The sequence below is a fragment of the Panthera tigris genome, chromosome A2 (genome assembly GCF_018350195.1).
Source record: "Panthera tigris isolate Pti1 chromosome A2, P.tigris_Pti1_mat1.1, whole genome shotgun sequence".
NCBI lineage: Eukaryota > Metazoa > Chordata > Mammalia > Carnivora > Felidae > Panthera > Panthera tigris.
Genome location: NC_056661.1, coordinates 31,228,667 through 31,252,793, shown reverse-complemented (window position 1 = coordinate 31,252,793; position 24,127 = coordinate 31,228,667). Strand labels below are relative to the sequence as shown.

Genomic DNA, 24,127 nt, shown 5'->3' with positions numbered 1-24,127 from the left:
GGGCTGTAGCCGGGGCCGCCGCCGCCCGCCGGCCTCGCCCCCCACACGCGCCGGCCGCGGCCGCCCCCGGGCAGTGCGGGGGGCGCGGGGAGCGCGGGTCCCGCGGCGGCGGCGGCGGCGGCGGCGCGGCGCGGCGCGGCGCGGCTCAGGCGTCGGAGCGGGCGGCCGCGGGCGCCGCCGCCTCCTCCTCCATGGCTGTTTACCCGGCTGCATTGTGGGAGTTTGACCTCCGCCGCCGCCAACCGCCGCCTCAGCTTGCGCCGCCGCCGCCGCCGCGCACGCCATGGGAGCCGTGACTGACGGTGAGGCCCGCTCGCCGCCACCCCGGCCCTCTGCGCCGAGCCCCTCGGCCTCCCCGGCCTTCCCCGAGCCCCCCGGCCTCTTCCGGGAGCCCCTCGGCCTCCGCGATCAGACCCCCTCGGAGAGCCGGCCTTTCCCGGCCGCTTCCCCCCCCCCCCCAAGTCCTTCGGGCCTCTCCCCGGGCCCCTGCTGCCCCTGGGACTCCCGGCCGGAGTCCGCCCCGGGCCTGGGGGACGGTGTGCTGGGAGGATGGTCGCGGGGCTGGGAGCACACGTTGGGGGGGTGGAGGGGCGGCGGCCGGGAACGGTGGCAGGGTGCGTGGGCGGGTGGTACCAGGAAGGGGTCCAGGCGGTCGGCGGATGTGGTGAGGGAGCGCTTGGTGCGAATATGGGGTCCGAGCAGTGGCGAAGGGGAGGGAATGGTGGAGACCCTGCCGTCCGGGGTCCGGAGGGCCTCGGAGGGGCTGGAGAGTGAGGACACGAGGTTTCGGGCCAAGCTCGGACAAAGAGACACGTTCCAGGGCGGTTCTAGGGGTGTCAGCGTACAGAGGGTGACACCTGCAGGGGTCTTCTGGACAGGTGGGGGGGGGGGGCAGAGAGTGGGGCGGATGGCAGCGGTGCCCAAGAACTAGCCCTGGATTGGAACTAGGGACAATTATCTAAAAAGGATAGATGTCGACAGAGTATGCGGAGGACAATCTAAGAGTGGGCTTGGGGGATTTAGGAGGAGCCAGTGCGGGGATAGGGTAGATCAAGACAATAAAAGATGTGTTTGTGTGTGTTTATGTGTTGGGTACGGTGGTCTGTGGGCAGGAATGGGGAGAGGGTCGGCAGGCAGAGGCTGGGTTTGTGCAAAGTTGTGAGGACAGTGTAGGGAAGGTGGGCCCTGGTGAGGAGAGACCCAGGGGGTGGTCTGTGGACTGAACAGAAATAAAACAAGAGGGCCACCTTGGGGAAGGTGGACAGGCCTGATGGGCCGCTGGAGGGAGAACCTAAGGACGAAGGAAGTCCTTTACCATGTGGGAAGGGAATGTCTAGGGCTGCTGGATGTATCTGCAGAGATGGTGACCAGTAAGGGTAGATGCCTGTGGACAGGCCACTCGTGAAAAGTTGTGGGTCCACAGGATCCCCACATGAAAGGGCCAGCAATGGGAAGAAGAGTAATAACCGGGCATTTGCAGTAAGTAGTGAAGTGGGAGGCTTACTTACAGGTCCAGGAGCTTCATGGGAAATTTTATCTTTGCTTCATTCCAGTTTTATTTACCCCATCTGGGCTAGGCCTTGGAATTACAGTCCAGAACCAACAGGCAAGACTGCTTCCCCCTCTCAGGTTGCACTCTGGTGGAAAGACGCCTTGGATAATTAGTTTTAAGGGTGGCACATGTTTCCACAGGGGAAGTACAAGGTTGGGAACTATAGCAGCATGTAGCAGAGATGGCTTATCCATTCTCGAAGATTAGCCTCCGTGAGACAGTTACTTTTAATCCCATTTTTTAAATATTTATTTATTTTTGAGAGAGTACAAGCTGGGGAGGGGTCGAGAGAGGGGGGACAGAGGATCCTAACCAGGCTCTGTGCCAACGGGCTGACAAGCAGTGAGCCCGATGTGGGGCTTGAACTCAAGAAGCCACCTTAGTCACATTTTTGAAAAATAAATAGTTGTGGTTGGACTCGTGTTCCAGGTGGGAACCACCTGTGCAAAAGCCCCAACGTGTTGGAAGAACTCAAAGATGACCAATGGTGGCTGGAATTTACAAAGTTGCGGTGCCCCTGGGTGGCTCAGTCTGTTGAGCTTCCAACCTTGGCTCAAGTCATGATCTCACAGATTGTGAGTTTGAGCCCCGCGTTGGGCTCTGTGCGGACAGCTCAGAGCCTGGAGCGTGCTTCAGATTCTGTGTCTCCCTCTCTCTCTCTGCCCCTCCCCTGCTCACGCCCTCTCTATTTCTCAAAAATGAATACTAAAAATTAAAAAAAAAAAAAGTTATAGCCAGAGATTTCTAAGGGCAATGGGAAACAATTTAACATTGGTGTGGTATGATCAGATTTGCATTTAAAAAAAAAAAAGCCAACACCCCACTCTACTATGTGAAGAATGATGAGGGGAAGTGAGGAGTTAGGTTCTAACATTTGTATAGTATTCCACTCGTCAAGGAGTGTTCTAATCATTAACTCCACTTTACAGATGAAACTGGGACACAAGGAGGTTAAGTAACTTGCCCAAGTTTGCACAGTTAGTAAGTTATAGAGCCTGAGCTCAGAGCCAGGCAGTCTGACTGCAGAGTTTTTGTCCCTCACTGCTGTGCATCCAGTCTCTCAGCTACTGCTACACTAGTCCTAGTAAGAGATAACAGGAGCTCAGACAATACAGAGAAGTAGAATAAGATAGAATGCCAGGACTGATTGAGTGGATGTAAGAGGAAGAACTGAGTATTAATCCAGGCTGCTGATTTGAGTGAGTATGTGCTAAATGTACTACTTCTCTATTTATTGAGGTAGGGTCAACATGGAAGATGGGAGGGGAAGATGAGTTCTAGAAACAGTAGTAACTTCAGTCAAATGCCCCACCCCCCACATATCCTTAGAGGCCACAGGAATCCATACTTCGTCACTTAAAAGCTGTCTGACCTTGTGTAGGTTAATTAACCTCTTTGGGCCTCAGTTTTATTCTTTATAAATGGGGATAATAATAAAGTCTACCTCATAAGGGTTGTTTAGAGGTTTAAATGCAATAAAAGTTGTAAAGTGCTTTGCACTGAGTCCAACATATAGAAATGTTCAGCAAATACTATTAAATGTAAGAATTGGTTTTCTCGTCTCTTCTCCATTTTCCTTTGATGAGGGCTGTGTCTTCTTTATCTCTGTATTTGCACAGATTGCCCTTTCCAGCCTGGTAACTGTCATTTATTCTTCAAGACCCACCTCAGATATTCACCTCTTCTCTTTTTAGAACCAGTTGATCTTTCACCTGTTAACCGTATTATTTTATGCCTGTTGCTGTTGTAGCCCTCAGTACTTAATTTACTTAAATGATACATTGTAGAAAATATTTAAGGCAGTTCACCATAATATGAAAAATGGATGAGAAATTGGCAAAACAGAGCACTGAAAGTAAGGAAGACTAGAGAAATTAGAAGTGTATGATCTTCAAAATGCAAGAGGTAAAATCTGGTACATTAATTAAGACAGCTGGAAGTGACTCTCTACTAGGTCATAGCAAGAGGCAGAACCTGGTCCACTGTGTGATCACTGTGAGATCACTGTGTGATCTCGTGTACATGAGAGAAGGCAACATTAGATACACAGGATAAGCAGTTCTTTGTGATTTAAACACTAGAGAAAAAGTTGATCTGTAGAGTCTCCATAAAGACAAGGCAGTATCCTATCTGTAACCTTTTATCGGCACTGATGATCATAGGGCTGTTACTTAGCACATCCCTGAGTAGGTCAAAGAAGGCTAACTCACAATTTAGAAAGGCATCCAAAAGCCAATAGGCCGTGTGGTTTAGGTGAATACTTCTACTGGTCTGCCTTAATTTAGACCAAGGTGTTTTTTTGTTTTTGTTTTTGTTTTTTTGGAGGGTTTTTTGTGGGGTTTTTTTGTGGTTTTTTTTTTTTTGGTTTTTTTTTTGCTAATTTGTTTTAAGAATACTTAGATCATAGAAGAAAGGATGAAATATAACTTTTTCAGGCAATATGGACACTGAACTATAGATACTGTAAACATGGTTTTCCTCAAATGGGCTTTTGGCAAAAATCAAGCAGAAGTGAGGAGTGGGTATGATAGGTCAACATACCTTCTAGTCCCAATTCGGGGTGCTGTCTATAGCAGTAAACTACCAAGGAAGACCTGGCTTCTGCTTGAGGCACAGAAGCAATAGCATAAAAATCAAATAAGTAAGATCATTTCTGAGAAAGAACATAACGAAGTTGTGAAATAACTTCTGAAAAAGAACCGGATGGAATATGAAAGAATAATGGGGGAGGGCTGCCAACAGTCAGGTATGATCTCTCTGAAAAGTAACCTTTAGAGTAAGGCCTGAAGGGGTCAACCCTGTGAAGAGCCCAGGAAAGTATACAAGACAGGCTACAACTAGCGCAAAGGCCTGAGGCGAAAATAAGCTCTGTGCCCTTTAGAGAAGATAAGGAATAGGGTTAAGGAGTAAGATAAGGGCTAGTATCCAGGTGGGCCAGGAGGGATATGCTAGAAAAGGAGGTCAGAGAAGTAAACAGGAGCTCGCCAAGAGCCTTGGAGATTGGATTGTCTTCTGTTGATACTTAGATATGATTGGATGATTTTAAGCAGAAAAATTAGTGATCCCATACTTCTTTTTTGTTGTTGTTGTTACATTTATTTATTCTGAGAGAGAGGGAGAGAGAATCCCAATTAGGCTCTGCGCTGTCAGCACAGAGCCTAATGCAGGGCTCAATCTCAGGAACCATGACATCATTGACCTGAGCCGAAATCAAGAGTCGATACCCAACTGACTAAGCCACCCAGGCACCCCTCCCACACTTCTTTTGGATCATTCGGGGCTCCTGTGTATAGAATGAATTCTAGGATGGTAAGAATCAAAGCAGGGAGGCCAACAAGAAGTATTCCAAGAGTCGAGGTGATTTTGGATTAGGATGATGGCAGCAAAGAAGATGGAGGAGTGACCTGGATAGCTCAGTCATCCTGAAAAATTATGTCTCTGGAGCCTAAAGGACAGCTAATGCCCTCTTACAGATTTGCGGTGCCTGGCAAGGTGCCGTGCCCTCATGTAATCCTCACATACGGATTTGCCTATCCAGTTGGACTGGGAACTCTTGGAGAAGAAGCTCTTTATTCCCTGTCCCCTGTACAAGGACACTGGTTACTTTGAGAAAGTGCCCTCCTCAGAGGGAAGTGGAGAGACCCTGTATTTGTTATCTATGGACACTGAACTATAGATACCATCACCAACACTACCATTTTCTTGATGGAAAAATAGAGGTCCCGGGAAGTTAGTGACTTACTGTCACATAGCTAGTTCTTGGCAAAGCCATTCTCTTTCCTCCCCCTGTTGCTACCCAGTATTTTGGCGAACTGCAAAAATAGTTTAAATGGTGTCACTGTTAATTTAAACTATATTCACAGTTTGTATTTTGTGTGTGTGAATTTAAAGGGTGTTAAACAGTGTTAGTACCCTGATAGAATCATTTCAAAAGCACTTCTTACAGTACAGAGAACATTAGGTATATATATCTATGTGCCAGAGCACATATGGGAGATGGGAAAGGGGTGGCAGGGAGCCGGGCTATGGCTCTATGTTCCATAAAATAGAGCTTTTTGGTTTTGACGGTAGTGTTTTTAATTGAGATGAATTGAGTACATAATATTAGTTTCAGATGTACAACATCGTTTGGTATTTGAATGCACTACAAAGTGATTGCCTTGATAAACCTAGTTACCATTCATCACCATACAATTGACCCCCTTCCCTCATTTCACCTATCCTGCAATAACCCATTCCCTCTGATAACCACTAATCTGTTCTCTGTATGGGTTTGTTTGTTTTTTATTGTTTTTTCAGTTGTGTTTTAGGTGCCACATGTAAGTGAAATCGTATAGTATTTGTCTTTCTCTGTCTGACTTGTTTCATTTAGCATAATGCCCTCAGGGTCTATCCATGTTTTTGTAAGTGACAAGATTTCCTTTTTTATGGCTGAGTGGTATTCTACTGTATATATGTCTTTGTTTTTTTAATTAGAAAGTATAATGCTTGAATACATGCTTGTTACAACTTGAAATAATGGTTTTTAAAAAAATTTTTTTTAACGTTTATTTATTTTTGAGACAGAGACAGAGCATGAATGGGGGAGGGTCAGAGAGAGAGGGAGACACAGAATCTGAAACAGGCTCCAGGCTCTGAGCTGTCAGCACAGAGCCCGACGTGGGGCTCGAACTCACGGACCGCGAGATCATGACCTGAGCTGAAGTCGGACGCTTAACCGACTGAGCCACCCAGGGGCCCCGAAATAATGGTTTTTAACATGCCTATGAACAATATGCAGAACAGTGTGCAGCTGTACTGTCACTTTCTAATAATGTGATTGTGTATATTTTCCTGTGACTGCAGAGGCAACACTACTCCTGGGTAAAAAGAAGATAGTAATACACACTTTATAGGGTTTCTTCAAGAGTGAGGCATGATAATACAGGTAAAGCACTTCGAAATTGAAGGACAAATTTATGGTCCAAACTAGGATACTTTTCAGAGTGAAAGGAACAAACAGGAATGTATGGTCATCAAATAGGAGCTTATAAATGCTGTACAAGTGCCCGCTGCTATTATTCCTATTTCAATTGCGGATCAATGAATGACTCCATTCGTGGTCATGGAGTTTGGCCACTTTGTTCCTTCAGCTGTGATCCCAGCACAGGGCTTAACAGTGCAACTATAAAATAATGTTTCTTTAGCTAAGATAACATGGTTTCTCAAAGCAAGATTGGAGTTTCAATCTTGACTTTATTAGCACCTTTCTCTAAACGTCTCAGTAAATCTAGAGATAAACAAAGGACCTCAACACTATTATTTTTGCTTTATTAAAATTTTTTTAAATTTAATTTTGGTTTAAGTAATTTACTTTGGCATCAGCAATGTATTTAGACTAGCTCTAAGTATCTCACAAGAGATCAATATTTACATGGAAAAAGCAAACCGTCATATTTACTGTTCTTTCCACTGCCTTTTTGTGACTTCTTGATATTGTTGGCCTTCAAAATTGTTTTAGTGATTTTAAGCTTCTTGAAAGGAGGGGCTACGTGTTATTTTACCATAAGCAATCTAAAACAATGAGACACACATAATTCAGCCTAATAACCCATAAGCAGGGGTGATCCAGTGATAAATCTAACAGCAGTCTGCATGCACACTGGTTTTGCACGGCCCTAGTTTCTTTTGTTATTGGTCAAAAGTTTCCTTTTTTCCTTTGGTTTCCTTTTGTTATTGGTCAAAAGTTTCCTTTTTTCTTGTTAACACATGATAGATTTATTAAAGGACATAGAATAGAATTTTTAATGCAGAAGAAATGAAGAAAAATACCTCAAAATGACCAATAAACTCACTCTCCAGATAACCACTGTTGGTATTTTTAAAAAGAAAAGTAATGCATGTCCGACAATTCGAGAAAAAAGCATCAAGTGACAAGTGAAAACCCTCCCCCTACTTCACCTTCTGTGGCTAATCCCTCTTCCCAGAGGTAATTATTAGAAACTGTTTTTGTGTGTGTGCGTGCACCTTTTCAGAATGATTTTTAAGTGCCTGTAAAGGGTAAAAAGCACTTTCTCTAGTGCCAAACTTCTGAGTTTGGGTCTCAGCTCTACTCCTGATTTCCGGTGATATTTAATCTGAGCAACTTTCAGTTCCTTCACGGTTAAAATAGGGGTAGTAATATCTACTTTATAGGGCTATCGCGCAGATTCAACGTGTTTATATGTGAAAAACACATAGCATATTGCAAACATTATATATATGTTAGTTGTAGGCCACTATGTATGTATACTTTAAAATTTTATGCAAACATTTACAAACTCTCCTGTGTTACACTTTTTTTTTTTCCAAGTAGGCTCTATGCCCAGCGTGGAGCTGAACACAGGGCTTGAACTCATGACCCTGAGAACAAGAGTTGGATGCTTAACCAACTGAGCCACCAGGCACACCTGTGCTATATACTTCTATAATTGTTACATCTTAGAACTCTTTCTACTACATCTTGGAGCTCTTTCTACCTCATTATTTTGTATCAATTGTGTAGTATTCTGCTATATTTTTAAAATTAATTCTCTGCCAAGCCCTTAATTATTTCCAGTTGTTTTCTCTTACAAGTAGTGTCTAATAGAGATACTTGTATAGATGTCTTCACACACCTGTGGGAATAATTTCTAGAAGGTCAAAGAATATACGTATTTTAATTTTGATACATATTGCTACATTGCTGTAGTAGCCCGCTGTTTCAAGTTCATTTTGTCTCAAAGTGTTAAATAAAATTTATCCCTCTGGTTTTCAGTTTGGATCCACCAGTTTCTTGGTTTGGAACACCAAGAAAAATTCAGTGGTGCATTTCTGTGCTGACCGAATTCTTTGCCTTTAGAAAGGAAATGCTAATCTTCATTGGGAGGTCACAGAATTGCTATTTCCTAAAAGCAGGTGAGGTTGCTTTTAAGCAATCTTATAGGTTGCTATAAGGTCTAGCAGTTTAGGGAGGCACACTTGAGAGTAGCTTAGCCCTAGGAGGAAGTTACATTCACCGTGAGGCCCTTGACACTGGTTGTGAAGCCTTGACCTGTCCCTAAAGAAGTGTTTTGAAAGTTGGCCCACGATTACCTTCAATTTTCCTATTATCTTCCATTGTTTTCCTTTTCCTATTTTGAATATTTGCCCCAAGGTGTTATGAAACCTTGTTTTGTAATCAGGGTTTTAATAACAATGATGAATTTTGAAAAGAATGTTAGTCTGGGTCTATGAGAGATTGTCCTTTCCGGGATAAAATGAGAGCACAGCTAAAATGGCCGTGTCAACTGACCCCCGAGGCTTGGAGGAGGGGAGTTGGTCTCGTGACTGTAAAGCAGTCATTTCTTCCTGCCTCTCTGTTTATAGAAAATGGGGTATTAAAAATCTAACCCCTTGCAAGGGCTTTTTGAGGATTATTTGGTGTTTTAAGTGATTACATATTTCTTCTAGGTAGTAAATAGGTCAGTATATAAGACAGAAAGGGGTCCAAAATGCATCCCAATTTTGCGAGTAAATATTTGCTTGTCGGCATACATGTGTCATAACTGATTTTAAAGTGATTTTGAATGGCAGACTGTGGGTATAATTGTGGCACAACATATAACTGAATCCAGTAGGAAATCTTCCTATAATCCTAAAGTCAGGCAGAAAACCACCATCTCAGGACAAATGTTAGGTATTTGGGGTTAGAAGCTCTTTCCAGATGGCACTGGTCCTCATAGTCAGTAAAGAAAGCAATCATGACAACTAAGGAATAATATTGATAGCATCGTTAAAATAGTTTTCTAAGCCATGCCTACTGTTTTTATAGGGTGGGCCAAGGCCTGTCCAAATTATTAATATTAGCATTTAAGTTACTTAATAGTTTCGAGCATGATGATAATTTTTGAAGTCAATGTATGTAGTAAACAAAGCATATTTTAGGTGTGTTCAGTCTAGCGCTAATTGATGAGGCATCATTAAAAATAACAATGCTCATGCCATTTGTGTTGGGAACCATCAGCAGCCCATCTTTATATTTAAAAAGAAAAAGCTGTTTTCAAACTGACACCGTACCCTTTTATTTTATTGCTGTTGGAGCTGTGCTCTATTTTATTTACGTTATTTCAGGAATTTTTATCCCCAGAGAATTTTCTAGGCAACAACTGTCTATGCAGTTTAAGCTAGAAACACTGTGACCTTGCAATATGAAGCTTGAGATAGAAGCAAATTTGGGAGAAATCCTAACCGGTTAAAACTCTGTATGCGTAAGTGCCTAATATATACCTGTGTAGTTGTATAGATGTATCTACAGATATACCTTCCACGATGTTTACTCACTTTTCAAGATTTTTAGGATGGTACAAGTTGTGGATTAAATTTAACATAAGCAGGGACACCTGGCTGGGTCAGTCAGTAGAGCAAGTGACTCTTGATCTCAGGGCTGAGTTTGAGCCCCACATTGCCTATAGAGATTGCTTAAAAATAAAATGTTTAAAAAAATTTAACATATGGGATGCCTGGGTGGTTCAGTCGTTTAAGCTTCCAGCTCTTGATTTTGGTTCAGGTCATGATCCCAGGGTCGTGGGAACAAGCTCTGTGTCAGGCTCTATGCTGAGCATGAAGCCTGCTTAAGATTCTCTCTCTCTCTCTCTCTCTCTCTCTCTCTCTGCCCCTTTCCCATGCTCGCAATCTCTCTCTCTCTCTCTTTCTCTCTCTCGTTCTCTTTGTCTCCCTCTGCCCCTCTCCTCCACTCAATCTCTCTCTCTCTAAAGTAAAAAAAAATGAAAAATAAGTGAGCATTAAAAAAAAGTAAACATATAAGTAACTTTCTTTTTCTCTTTTTCTTGCTTTCCCACCATGAAAAGGCATGTGCTCCTTTGTGTAATTTCATTTCTGTGAAGTTTCACAGCAGCATTCCTTCACAGTGGAGATGCTATTCCCATTTTACAGAAGAAGTTTTATTCCCATTTTATCGATGAAGTTGAAATTTGGTGCCACACACACAAAGCAAACACTGTATGTTTGGTCCCAGTTTTTGACTTTGGCCCAGGGGTTTGGCTTTGAAGGAAGAGACTGAATTGGGAGAAGGGCCCGGAACTGCCTTGACAGGGAGTCCCCAGTGGTACCAGAATTGGTCTGACCATACTCCTACTCAGGCCACCTTGGCATTTTGAGAGAGACAGACAGACAGAGGTTCCCAAGCAGGCTCCACACTGACAGCAGAGAGCCCCATACAGGGCTTGAACTCACCAACTATGAGGTCATAATCTGAGCTGAAGTCAGCTGCTTAACCAACTGAGCCACCCAGGAGCCCCAGGACCTGTGATTCTAATCTCTAATTTTCATGCCATTTTACCTCCAACTGCCTGTGCCTTGGTAGCCTCCTAATAGCTTCCCTGCCTTTGGGCTTTTCCCAGATGCAGTCCATTTTGTACATTGTCCTCAGCTTAATCTTCCTAGAAAGTCCTGCTCCTGAATCTTTAGCAGTTCCCAGGTGCCCACCAGCAAGGTCCAAGTCTGCTGGTTTGGCATTCACTGGTGGAGACGCCCACATTCTGACCTCTAACTGCCTTTCTGTCCTTGGGTCCCAAGATTTGTGCAGCCTCCCTGATGTTCTCACGTGTACACATTTTACATCCAGTCTCTGATTCCCCACCTCTGCTGGAGCTCACAGGTTTCTCCCTGCCTGTGGTGGGGGCAGGGAAGGGACTTTAGCTTGCTTTCTTTTTTCTTTTTTTTTTCTTTTTTTTTTTTTTCCTTTTTAAAAATTCGTTTATTTGTTTATTTAAAGATTTTATTTTTTTAAGTAATACCTACACCCAACATGGGGCTTGAACTCACGACCCAGAGACTGAGCCAGCCAGGCGCCCCCTTTGTTTTTGTTTCTGTTTTCCAACAGCTTTATTGAGGTATAATTTTGTACAAAGAACTGCATATTTTATGTGTACAATTCACTGCATCTGGACATATGCAAACAGCTGTGATACCATCACCATAATCATAGCTTTCTTTTTCAAACAGCAGCTAACAGATTTTGAGGGCTCATATGGCTCAAAAGTCAAATAATATAGAAAGATATTTCCCCATCTTCCAGCCTGTTCTCTATCCCACGTACCCTGCCCCTCTCCCTTGGTAACCCCTTCTATTAGTTTCTTTTTTTTTTTTTTAACGTTTATTTATTTTTGAGACAGAGAGAGACAGAGCATGAACAGGGGAGGGGCAGAAAGAGAGGGAGACACAGAATCTGAAACAGGCTCCAGGCTCTGAGCTGTCAGCACAGAGCCCGACGCGGGGCTCGAACTCACGGACCGTGAGATCATGACCTGAGCCGAAGTCGGATGCTTAACCGACCGAGCCACCCAGGCGCCCCCCTTCTATTAGTTTCTTATATATCATTCTAGGGTATCTGTATGGATACGTTTCCCCCCATTTATATGTGAAAGGAAACATGCCATACATACTGCCTCACTTTGCTCTTTATCAAGTTATCTTAACTGAGCTCTGTGTATTAGTACATAGACATTTCCTCATTCTTTGTTTTTCTTTGGCTTCATAGTATTCCATCATATCCTTATTCCAAAGTTTATCTAGTCCCCTGTTGATGGGCATATGTCATACTGCATATGTGCAAGTTTATCTAGGATCCTTGGGCCAAAGGCATATGTCATTTGAAGTTTAGGTAGATATTGTTAAAATACCTCTTAGCTTTCTTGGTTGGTAATTTTTAAGTATGAAGAGAGCAGCCCAAATTCCACTTCCCCTAACTCCCCCCAAGCCAAAGGGAGCTGTCCTCCTAATCTCCTCTATTATGGGTCTTCGGCACTTATTTAACATTCCCAGCCTCCTCTGTATTTGTGTTCATATGCATGTTATGTCTCCACCTAGAGCAAAAGAGCTCAGTTCTTTATCTCACATCCTTAGAATTCCTGGTACCGTGTGAACACATCTGCTCATTGATCGAGAATTCTTGTCTTTTGTACAAGAAGAGAAATCTCGGCTTTGGACCTGAAAATAAAGATGGTTTCCTGCTGATCCTTGTTAGTATCTTATTGAAACAAAGCTCTTCAGAGGGCAGGTGGTCTGGGGCAGGCACCACAAAGCCAATGTAAAAAATATTTATTGAGCATCAGAAGTGTAAAGACACAGTGTGAGAGGTTGAGGAGGAAGCCATGAATAAGACAGGAACCTCATGAACCTTTGCCCCAAGTTTATTTGGCCTGTACAGTGTTCAAAACATTTTTCAGAAATTTTTATAATTGTAAAATTTTATAATTTTATAATTATATCATAATATATTATTATATTATGTATATAATATATATATTGCATATATAAAGGTACCCAGATCTTAAATATGCAGCTGGAATGATCACAAAACGTGCTTGAAACATTTGTAGTTAGTCACCAAACTTTAAAAAGCTCTTGAAAAGCCATCTGTGGTAATAGTTTCCCCGCTTTGGGTGGGTACTCATTCCCCAATTTTCCTATATCCTATTCCCTGAATGCATTTATATTTGAAATCCCTGGGCCTCAATAAAGTAGGATGCCCCAGTATCTGGGAGGAAGATGGGGTTTGTTGGAGGGGTTGGAAGAGCACAGATAAGAAAACAAGAAATTGATGGGGCATCTGGGTATCTCAGCCAGTTAGGTGTCTGCCTCTTGACTTCTGCTCAGGTCATGATCTCACAGTTCGTGGGGTCGAGCCTCACGTAAGGCTCCTGGATGACGTCGCGGAGCCTGCTTGGGATTCTCTCTCTTGCCTCTCTCTCTGCCCCTCCCCAACTGGTATGTGCTTGCTGTCTCTCTTTCTGTCTCTCTGTCTCTCTCTCTCTCTCTCAAAATAAATAAACTTAAGGAAAGAAAAGAAAAGAAAGAAAACAAATTGACCAAAAGAAAGGAAAGGAATGGAACAGCATCAAACATCAGAATATGCACCCTCTGGAGCAGGTGCTCCCGTGTCCAGTGCCCAGTGTAGAAATTACTTTAACTTTTAACAAAGTTAGAGGATGTTTGCAATAAAAAATAAAATCAACTCATTTTCTGCATTTTAATCTCTTCAAGGACTGTTTTGTCTGAGGCTCCTCAAATAACATTGTTGGTGGTCAAAAACTGAAAGCATTAGTTTGTATTTTAAAGTGTAACATTAAAATACCTGATGAATCGATAACTTGAGCTGCCTGTCAAAGCCATGACTCCGAGAACAAAACCCAATTCTAAAAGTGTTTATCTGATGTTGTCACAGAATAGATTTAAAAACTGCAGCCACCTGCCTTCTAAAGTTTATCTCCGTTGCACCTGCGCTCACAAATACTTCTGCCCACACACAGGAACTATTGTTCAAAGATTTTGCTGTTGATTCATCATGCAGGCTCTCCAGGAATTATTCACACTTTAAAATTTATTTAAAAAAAATAATGCATGCACATGATGAAAAACAAACACAATTCTGCAAAATAATACAGAAAATTCAATTTTTTTCTCATCTTTGTAGTCCGTTTCACCAGAAGAAAGCACTATTACCACTTTCCTGTGTTCCTTCCAAAGATATTCTTTGAATGCACAAACACATACATGTGCGATGTGCACACATATGCACATATACAAAGCCTCCCCCTTTTCCACACAGATAACAGCTAACTGTATGCTTCTCTTCACCTGTTTTGTTTTCATTTCACTTCATGTATCAAAGGAGATTTTTGGGCATCAGTATGTACATCCACGTTATTCTTTTGGCTGCATAATACATTATATGAACGTTTCATAATTTAACCAGTCTCTTACTGGTAAATGTTTAGCTTTGCAATCTTTCTACTATGAGCAATGCTAAGAACATCCCTTTACATTTATCTCTGTGCGTGGGTGCACAGTTATCTATGGGATGTTATCTATGGGATGAATTCCTAGAATTGGAGTTACGGGGTCAAAAAGGTAGGTGCATCTTAGTTTTGTTTTATTTTTTTAACATTTATTTATTTATTTTAAGAGAGATAAGTGGGGAGAGAAAGAGATCAAGTGGGGGAGGGGCAGGCAGAGAGAGAGAGAGAGAGAGAGAGAGAGAGAGAGAGAATCCCAAGCAGGCTCTACCCTGTAAGCTCAGAGCCTGATGTGGGGCTCAATCTCATGTACCGTGATATCATGACCTGAGCTGAAATCGAGTCAGGCGCTTAACCAACTGAGCCACCCAGGTGCCCGGGATGTATGTTTTAAACACCGTTTGTTGTCGCCCATTTGCCCCACAAAGAGGGTGCCACTGTACCTTCCATCAGTGTATGTAAGTGCACTTTCTCAGGATCCTTGCCAACCCTTTTTATCGGGTATTTTGATCTTCGCAAATCTGGTAGATGAAAATTTATGTTTCATTGGGTTTCAACCTGCCTTTCTCTTGTCACGATCCAGGATTACTTTGTCCAGCAAGAACACTAGCTCCGGGCTGCCAGACAGGCCAACAAGAGCCCCACTTAGAGCTCCTCGTCATTACCTGCCCTGCTCTTCTGTTTTATCTTTTTTCTTCTCCTTGGAGCAAAAGTGAGACAGCCTAGCTTTAAAAAAAAAAAAAAAAATCTTCATGGGGAAAGAAACATTGCAGACATAATGACTAAATGACACTTATTTTTTTTTGATAAACCCATTCTCTTTTCTCTGACCCACCTCTCTTTGCCCAGTCTGCCACTACCTCTTTCAAACCTTTTCTTTCTGTGCCTTCTGCCTCTACCTCACACTAGTCAGAGATAGGAACACCTCAGCCCTCTGTGTGGACAGGTTTTTCCCAAAAAAAGCTCTCCAAGAACTCTGGGCTTATTTCTTTGATGGTCCCCGGAAACGATTTCTGCTTAGCAAACCAACAAGAGCAGATCCATTAGTGCAGGCTGTAACCTGGCCCCTTAGTACACTCCCTGGCACACAATAGACAATAACTGTCTTGACAGAGACATAAAAATAACACACGTAAATTGCGGTAAAACCTACATAACAAAAGTTGCCGTCTTAACCACCTTTAAGTACACAGTTTAGAGGCATGAAGTACACTCACATCTCAGTGGTTTTCTTTTGGATGAATGCATAAATAGTGGTATCAGTTACTTGTTTCTGAAAGTCAACAAGAGTCAGACCATCATTTTAATTCATGTTCTTCTTTCCTCCAGACGAAGTCATACGGAAGCGCCTCCTAATTGATGGAGACGGCGCTGGAGATGATCGGAGAATCAATCTGCTAGTGAAAAGTTTCATTAAATGGTGCAACTCTGGGTCCCAGGAAGAGGGGTATTTATTTCATCTCACTTTTGTGTCTACACCAGTGGGCTGATAAGAGTTTAAACCCTGTATACAGCCTATCAATATTTCAGATTTTCACTCACCTTCAGTGTCCAGTGGAGGCAATTTTGGGTTAATCAGCTATAGATTTTTCTGGTCTTTCTTTCTATTCAGAGGCCTGCTTTATGTTTATTAAAATGTGCAGAAGGTATGGTGGTAAGAAAGGAGAATTAAATTTTGGCTCACTAATTTGGTCAATTTTAGCAGGTAAGTTAGACAAAATATCTAAATGAAATTGTCTTTGTTTTATTTTTTTTTTAAAGTAAGCTGTAGGCCCAACATGGGGCTTGAACACATGACCCCAAGATCACGAGTCACCTGTGCTACCAACTGAGCCATCCAGGCACCTCAATTTTCTCTTTTTTTAATAAGCTAAGAGATAGTTGTTGCAAGGGTTTATACATATTTAATAATTTTTCTTGTGTTAGAAAAATTTCCCTCATTTGAATTAACTTTTCACATAGATCTTTGTAAAGAGTGAAAAAAATTGTGAAAATAAAATTGGGAGCATAAAAAAACATCCTAATGAAAACATTTGAAAATGTATTTTAAACAAAATTCAAACAAGTAGTTGTTTGAATTTAGCTTATAGTGATAAGAACAGTGGTCTCATCTTTGCACGTGTAACTAGAGCAGTTTATAAATTCAAGTATATCACATCTGGAGAAAGAAAACATAAGGGAAAGATATTTTAAAGTATTTTATAATTTTTTTAATTTTTTAAAAATTATTTTAAATAAAGCAAAGGATTCTCTTAGAACTTGATAGGATTTAATTACCAAATCTTGGCCTGTACTATAATGGTTCAACTTTGGTATTTCACAAAAACCTTTATTCTGTTTTTTCTCTCTTTTTCGCTAGATACAGCCAGTACCAACGTATGCTGAGCACGCTGTCCCAATGTGAATTTTCAATGGGGAAAACTTTGCTGGTATATGATATGAATCTCAGAGAAATGGAAAATTATGAAAAAATTTACAAAGAAATAGGTAAAGAAACTTAAAGCAATTAATGTTTCCATGTAATTTTAATTTTTATGACCCAAAGGAGACAATATCTGCTACCATTTTTCTTTGGTTTGTGGTAAAATAATAACAATGTTAATAGAATATAGTAAATGTTAGCTACAAAAATGTATTCTGATATGATACAATACTTAGGGTTACAGCTGTTTTTTAAACCACCAGCATCTATTTTATTAGCAATGGAACTTAATTTAAAAACACATTTTAGGGGCGCCTGGGTGGCTCAGTCGGTTGGGTGTCCGACTTCGGCTCAGGTCACGATCTCGCGGTCCGTGAGTTCGAGCCCCGCGTCGGGCTCTGGACTGATGGCTCAGAGCCTGGAGCCTGCTTCCGATTCTGTGTCTCCCTCTCTCTCTGCCCCTCCCCCATTCATGCTCTGTGTCTCTCTGTCTCAAAAATAAATAAACGTTAAAAAAAAAAAATTAAAAAAAAAACACATTTTAAAATTAAAAATGGATGGAGATTATACATGTTGTTACAACTGTCTTTAAAAAAAACCTTTTCATATAGAATGTAGCATTGCAGGAGCACATGAAAAAATTGCTGAGTGCAAAAAGCAAATTCTTCAAGCAAAGCGAATACGAAAAAATCGCCAAGGTAAGGGTTTTGTGGAATTTAGTGCGCAAATGCTTTATTACTATTACTTTATTACTTTATTACTTTATTACTTTATTACTATTTTCATGCAGTTTTTAATGTTGTGTGGTAAAATCTTCAGTAAGAATCAACCTGAATTATTAAAAAGAATTAGGAGCTAAACTTAATTCTTTAAAGCTATGTTATTCCTTAAAATAGTGGAGAAGGAAGGCTGTGCTGGAAAAAAAATATTTTTTTGTTTTTTTGTTTGTTTGTTTGTTTGCTGGATGGTATTGATTATCCAAATATTTCTTAAGTATTCATTTTTTCTTTTTACTCTTCAGACCCCTTTGCCTAAATGTTACAGTTAATCAGCAAAGGCAATTCAGACAAATACACTAGACCTCAGGTTTGTTATTTGTTTCACGGAACTCCTTGCGAGATAAAAGAAAAGAATTTAAGCTCAGTGAGTTTTTATTAAGTACAAAGGAAGCAAACATTTGCAAGCTGCCTAAATATCTAATAAGAGGAAGAGTAAAGTTTAGTTTTGCCCTGATTTCTTTTGTTTTTAATCAGGGTTTGTCCTCATTGCAGTCCATAAAAACTAGTCCAAAATAATTTTTAATGGCTGGGGCATTGCTTCTCCTATAATGTAAACGGAAAGAAAGAAAGATAAAAAATATAATGCATAATCACAATTGTAACCTATATACAAAAAACTAGAAGGAAATAGAAAATGTAAACGGTTATTATTTTGGGGCTGTGGGGTTTTATGGCTTAGGGTTTTTTGTTTTTGTTTTTGTTTTTTTCACTGATCACGTATTACTTTGTAATCTAAAAAAATTTTATTAGAAGTCACACTTTTGGGGCATCTGGGTGGCTCAGTCAGTTAAGTATCCAGCTTTGCCTCAGGTCATGATCTCACAGTTTGTGAGTTGGAACCCTGTGTCGTGCTCTGTGCTGACAGCTCAGAGCCTAGAGCCTGCTTCGGATTCTGTGTCTACGTCTCTCTCTGCCCCTCCTCTGCTTGTACTCTATTTCTGTCTCTGTCTCTGTCTCTGTCTCTGTCTCTGTCTCTCTGTCTCAAAAATAAATATTAAAAATTTTTTTCTTTTTAAATAAACAAATAAAAGTCACACTTTTATTGGGGCATCTGGATGGCACAGTCAGTTAAGCATGTGACTTTGGCTCAGGTCATGATCTCACAGCTTGTGAGTTCAAGTCCCATGTTGGGCTCTTTGCTGACAGCTCAGAGCCTGGAGCCTGCTTCTGATTCTGTGTCTCCCTCTCTCTCTGCCCCTCCCCGACTCTCTCTCTCTTTCAAAAATAAATTTTAAAAAAACTTTTTAAGTCACACTTTTATTGAATTAATATGCTGATTTGCAAAACAATGAATTTTACATTTTAATGAACCAATTAAGATGCTTAATTCCTTATTTTAAAAAAATTGTTTTTCGAATTCGTTCTAAAATGCATATGGTCAAGTTCAGTGGCCAATTTACAGCAATGTATTTAATAATTAATACCGATTCTAAAATAATTTAAAAATGTTTTACAATGCTTTTTCTGGATTAGCTGAGGCTTTTAAATGAATGCTGCCATTCATCATTTCATAAGAAAGGCCAACAGGAAATAACAAGGAAACCTGAAAGTCTCAGTGGAACAGAAACAAGGAATTTTATCAGTTCTGAATTTTAAATCATTTCTAAGTTTCTGAAATCTTTACCTTTAGAATGAGAATGAGATGTGTAATTTGCCCTTGTTAAGATCCAAATTAATGATAGGATATATTTACCTAGCTGATCTTTTCTTTGCTGGGCAAATAGGTAGTAAGATCCTCATCAGAATCAGTCTGCTTAATGATCAATAGTGGCTTAAGTTCACTTATACTCTGCTGGCTTCTTATATCCTACCTAGGGATAGGTAAATGGAAAAACAGATTGGGAGCAAAAGTCCTTGTTTAAAATTGTTTTGAAATAGGGGTACCTGAGTGGCTCAGTTGATTAAACGTCCGACTCCAACTCAGGTCATGATCTCACAGTTCGTGTGTTTGGGTCCTGCATAGGGCTCTATGCTGATAGCTCAGAGCCTGGAGCCTGCTTTGAATTCTGTGTTTCCCTCTCTCTCTGCCCCTCCCCTGCTCTCTTGCTCTCTCTCTGTCTCTGTCTCTCGAAAACAAATAAACATTAAAAAAGAATAAAAAAGTTTTGAAATAATGGATTATAGTTATAGGCCAACCAAGTGACATTGGCAATACTCTTTCCATCCTTAAGTTGTTTTTATTTCTTTATGCACTCAGAAACTGATTAAGAGAGATCTGTCATGTTATACATTTTGTTTTCATATCCAGGTTCAAAAAAACCTTAATTTGATAAATATTTTTATATCTTTCAGAATATGATGCTTTGGCAAAAGTGATCCAGCATCATCCAGACAGACATGAGACACTAAAGTAAGTTTAGAGTTTACTTTGAAAGGAACTAATCTTTATACATAAATGTTCACATACTAGCCTATGTTTTCCATTTTTATGGGAGTACAAAGTATGTTTCAGAAGGAGGGGTCACATCTTCCCAATAACATATTCTAATGCTGCTTGATTAAATTTTTTTCTTCCTCCAATCTAACTGCCTCTAGGTCTAAAATAAATGCATATAGGAGCACCTGGGTGGCTCATTTGGTTCAGCATCCAACTCTTGGTTTCGGCTCAGGTCATGATCTTGTGGTTTGTGAGTTCGAGCCCCACATCTGGCTCTGCACTGATAGTGTGGAGTCTGCTTGGGATTCTCTGTCCCTCTCACTCTCAAAAATAAATAAACTTAAAAAAATAAATTCATATAATATACATCACACTAAAATGGATAAATAAAGTATGGTGTACTTATATAGTAGAATACTAAATGAGGAGTATAAAACAAATTAGATATACACTTTTTTTTAGATATACACTTTAAAAATTTTTTTTAAATGCTTTTATTTATTTTTGAGACAGAGAGAGACAGAGCATGAGCAGGGGAGGGGCAGAGAGAGAGGGAGACACAGAATCCAAAGCAGGCTCCAGGCTCTGAGCTGTCAGCACAGAGCCTGACTTGGGGCTCGAACTCACAGACTGTGGGATCATGACCTGAGCTGAAGTCAGACGTTTAACCGACTGAGCCACCTAGGCGCCCCTTATACACTTTTTAAACTCAGATTTCAAAACACAATCAGTGAAAAGAAAAACAGAAGACATACAATGAATTTTAAATTATTCCTGATCTTCTGTAATACTTGCAGAATAGTAACCATTTATAAAGTTAACGTCCCCCCATTATCTACTAATACTGTATATAATTTAGAGGGACAAATAAATATATGGGTTGGAATGATACACTGATTGCCTGACTGGGGAGTAGAGGAAGATAAAAGGCCTGAGATAGAGGACAGGCAATAAGGTTCTAGTATCTCAAGTTAATCTGCAGTGTTTTAGTTCTTTTACCAAGAAAAAGAGAAGAAGAAAGACTTATTTTGTCAAATAAGAATGACATAACATTAAAAGTTGTCAAATCTTGGGGGTATGATATCCTATTATCTGTGTCTTCTTAGATTTTAAAAATTATCTAGAAATTTGATTTTAATGAAATTAGTGCACATTTAGAAGTTAAGAAATCATCCCTCGCTTCAAAGTTTCATCATAATGGAGTCTAAGAATTTCTTATCCTTTAAAAAAATTTTTTAAATACTCTTTAGTAATTAAAAATTTAGGCATTGTGAATTCTGTCTCCCCAATTAGCAAAATGTAACACTGTTTTATTATTTTCAGGGAACTAGAGTCTCTGGGAAAAGAACTGGAGCATCTTTCACATATTAAAGAAAGTGTGGAAGATAAGGTATTTGCACACGTATTTTAGCCTCTGTGATATGTGTATGTTCATAGATCTGTGTGCATTAACTCTTTTCTCATGAACACAGCTGGAACTGAGACGGAAACAGTTTCACGTTCTACTTAGTACCATCCACGAACTTCAGCAAACGCTGGAAAGTAAGTAGAAGTCACGGAATGAATGTTTATTTATTTTTTTTGTGTGTTTATTTTTGAGATAGAGAGAGACAGAGCACGAACGGGGGAGGGGCAGAGAGAGAGGGAGACACAGAACCGGAAGCAGGCTCCAGGCTCTGAGCTGTCAGCACAGAGCCCAACGTGGGGCTCGAACTCACAGACCTCAGTGAGATCGTGACCTGAGCTGAAGTCGGACGCTTAACCGACTGAGCCACCCAGGCGCCCCAATGGAATGAATGTTTATAAGGACTTTTAAGTGATCCAGCGGTGTGCCCTCTAAAATACATGTCTTCTTGACAGAGCATACCTGCAGTTTCAGAGTAGGAGTATAGCTGGATGATGCCAGAAGGCATTCATGTAGTTCAACTTTCCGTATATATGCAGAAAAGCCTGAAGGTGTAACAATATATGATTTAAATACATAACCAGTGTTTCATATAAAGAGAAATTCAAAGGTGATAGATTTGGAATTCTTCTTGGTTTATTATAGTTTATTGCTATAAAGTAATGCTGTGAAGTAGTAATTCAGGACCCAGGCAGGCAATGGTGAGGAGGTGAAGTAATTAGCACATAAGCACATTTGCATAGTCAGTGAATAGAACGTACTTTCAGGAACTGGAGACTTGCTCTTTCTATTGATTATAGCAAATTGGAAATTTCTATGCTGTCTGATTTCCTGATCATTTTCAAGAAAAGCCTAGGGGCACCTGGGTGGCTCAGTTGGTTGAGCATCCCACTCTTGATTTTGGATTGAGCCCTGCGTCAGGCTCTGCACTGATAGAGTGGGAGGGAACCTGCTTGGGATTCTTTCTCCCTCTCTCTTTCTGCCCTTCCCTCTGCTCACACACTTTCTCTCTCTCTCTCAAAATAAAGAAATAAATTTAAAAAAAAAAGAAAAGAAAAGAAAAGCCTAAAACCTAGATTTTTAAAAAAATGTATTCTCTCACATACATTTTAAACTTTTTTTTTTACATTTTTTAAACATTAATTCATTGTTGAGACACAGAGCGTGAGCATGGGAGGGGCAGAGAGAAGGGGAGACACAGAATCCGAAGCAGGCTCCAGGCTCCAAGCTGTCAACACAGAGCCTGACGCGAGGCTCAAACCCAAGAGCAGTTCAATCATGACCTGAGCGAAGACAGATGCTTAACTGACTGAGCCACCCAGGTGCCCCTCTCTCACATACATTTTAAAAAATGTATTCTAGTGGCGCCTGGGTGGCTCAGTCAGTTAAGCGTCCGACTTCGGCTCAGGTTATGATCTCACAGTTCGTGGGTTCGAGCCCCGCGTCGGGCTCTGTGCTGACAGCTCGGAGCCTGGAGCCTGCTTCAGATTCTGTGTCTCCCTCTCTCTCCCCCTCCCTAGTGCATGCTCTCTCTTTCTCTCTCTCTCTCAAAAATGAATAAGCATTAAAAAAATTTTTTTAATGTACTCTATCACATAAATTTTACATTTTGATTACGCTCATAAACACCAACAGCCAAAACAGCATTTTTAAAACCAAACACTGTGTAGGTCAATTGCAGTCATAGACTGCCATTTTGCCATCTTTTTAGATATATCAGCTAATAAAGGATAAAAATGTTGTCGTATATTCGCTAAATATATAACTTAAGGAAATTTGACTGCAGTTTTATGGTTCTTTCTCAACTACAGATGATGAAAAGCTCTCCGAAGTAGAAGAAGCTCAAGAAACCAGCATGGAAACAGACTCCAAGCCATAGACAGGCTAATGGTTCACCATTCCCAAGAATACGGAAGTAACAACATGCTCACTGTGTTTGGAACTTGTTGTACTCTTGAGATTTAAAGTTTTGGCAGTGAACTACTTTGCTTTTAAATGTTAATGCCCAGTTCATTCCGATTTCTTTACACAAAGGAAAAAGACTTTAATATCGATTTGTTTGTATTGAAATGCCTTTTTTATTCTTGAAAGGTAGGAAGCAACATCCCAAAATGTTTCATAGAATGTTTTCAAGCCAGATAGGTTTTGTGCTCAGTAGTGTTGTAGGTAGTTTTTAACTGGTAACACTGATTGGCTTATAAACTAAGTTGAAGGTTGTGAGAAAGCGGCATTTCCAGGATGTGGGTGAGAAAATGAGTCAATCTGGAAATTGTTACCACTTTTGAAAATGGAGTTCATGAATAGGCTTCAAGAGGGCTGCAAATTTGTGAAATTATGTTCAAAATAGGGGTAGCGTATGCTCATTTGGGGAGAAGTTGCATGATACTAACAATCGGTGGTGTAAGAGGTAATTATAAGATGAAAGTAAATCAACATGCATTGCTTTCTAGATCTCTCTCCTCAACACTTGAGCAATGTGGTTATAAAATGTTTTGTTAATATGTTTTCTCCTACTGTTTCATTATGTAGGGGTCATTTTCAGCAGAAAAAAAAAATTGATAAAGAAAAAGTTGTCTCAGAAAAACAGTCTGTTAAGATGGTCTTGCGTAAAGGATTTCATCATCTTAAAAATTAAGCTAAGGCTGAATCATTTGTAATTTTCGTAAGTATGGAATTTAATGCTCAGTACTTGTTAGGTTCCATCCTTACCATTTATTTTAGTTCGGAAACATGACAGTTCGCATGAATCATACTTTAAACAATGTTAAATTTTTGTAATCTTAAGAATTCTTATCTTT

At 40.6% G+C, this 24,127-nt stretch overlaps 1 protein-coding gene across 3 annotated transcripts; it reads left to right on the top strand.

The window, feature by feature from the left end:
- Positions 1-157: 157 nt before the first annotated feature.
- On the top strand, positions 158-23,383 carry THOC7 (THO complex 7). Of its 3 annotated transcripts, none has more exons than XM_042979344.1 (8): positions 158-302; positions 15,676-15,793; positions 16,706-16,833; positions 17,380-17,466; positions 19,840-19,897; positions 21,248-21,314; positions 21,397-21,466; positions 23,141-23,383. In XM_042979344.1, exons 1-8 carry the CDS (start codon positions 284-286, stop codon positions 23,206-23,208), a joined length of 615 nt encoding a protein of 204 aa, XP_042835278.1. In that variant the 5' UTR covers positions 158-283; the 3' UTR covers positions 23,209-23,383. The 3 variants fall into 3 exon arrangements, with proteins under 3 accessions (XP_042835278.1, XP_015394013.1, XP_015394012.1); XM_015538527.2 differs by lacking the exon at positions 158-302 and adding an exon at positions 2,304-2,751; XM_015538526.2 differs by lacking the exon at positions 158-302 and adding an exon at positions 8,334-8,467.
- The last annotated feature ends 744 nt before the right edge of the window (positions 23,384-24,127 follow it).

What these genes read in the sequence shown, in the direction of transcription:
- THOC7 (XM_015538526.2), top strand. Translation starts at nt 8,419, where the DNA reads ATGCTAATCTTCATTGGGAGGTCACAGAATTGCTATTTCCTAAAAGCA. An exon ending in TTGCTATTTCCTAAAAGCAG is followed by an intron (nt 8,468 to 15,675) that starts GTGAGGTTGCTT and finishes TCTTTCCTCCAG; the next exon opens with ACGAAGTCATACGGAAGCGC. An exon ending in AATACGAAAAAATCGCCAAG is followed by an intron (nt 17,467 to 19,839) that starts GTAAGGGTTTTG and finishes TATATCTTTCAG; the next exon opens with AATATGATGCTTTGGCAAAA.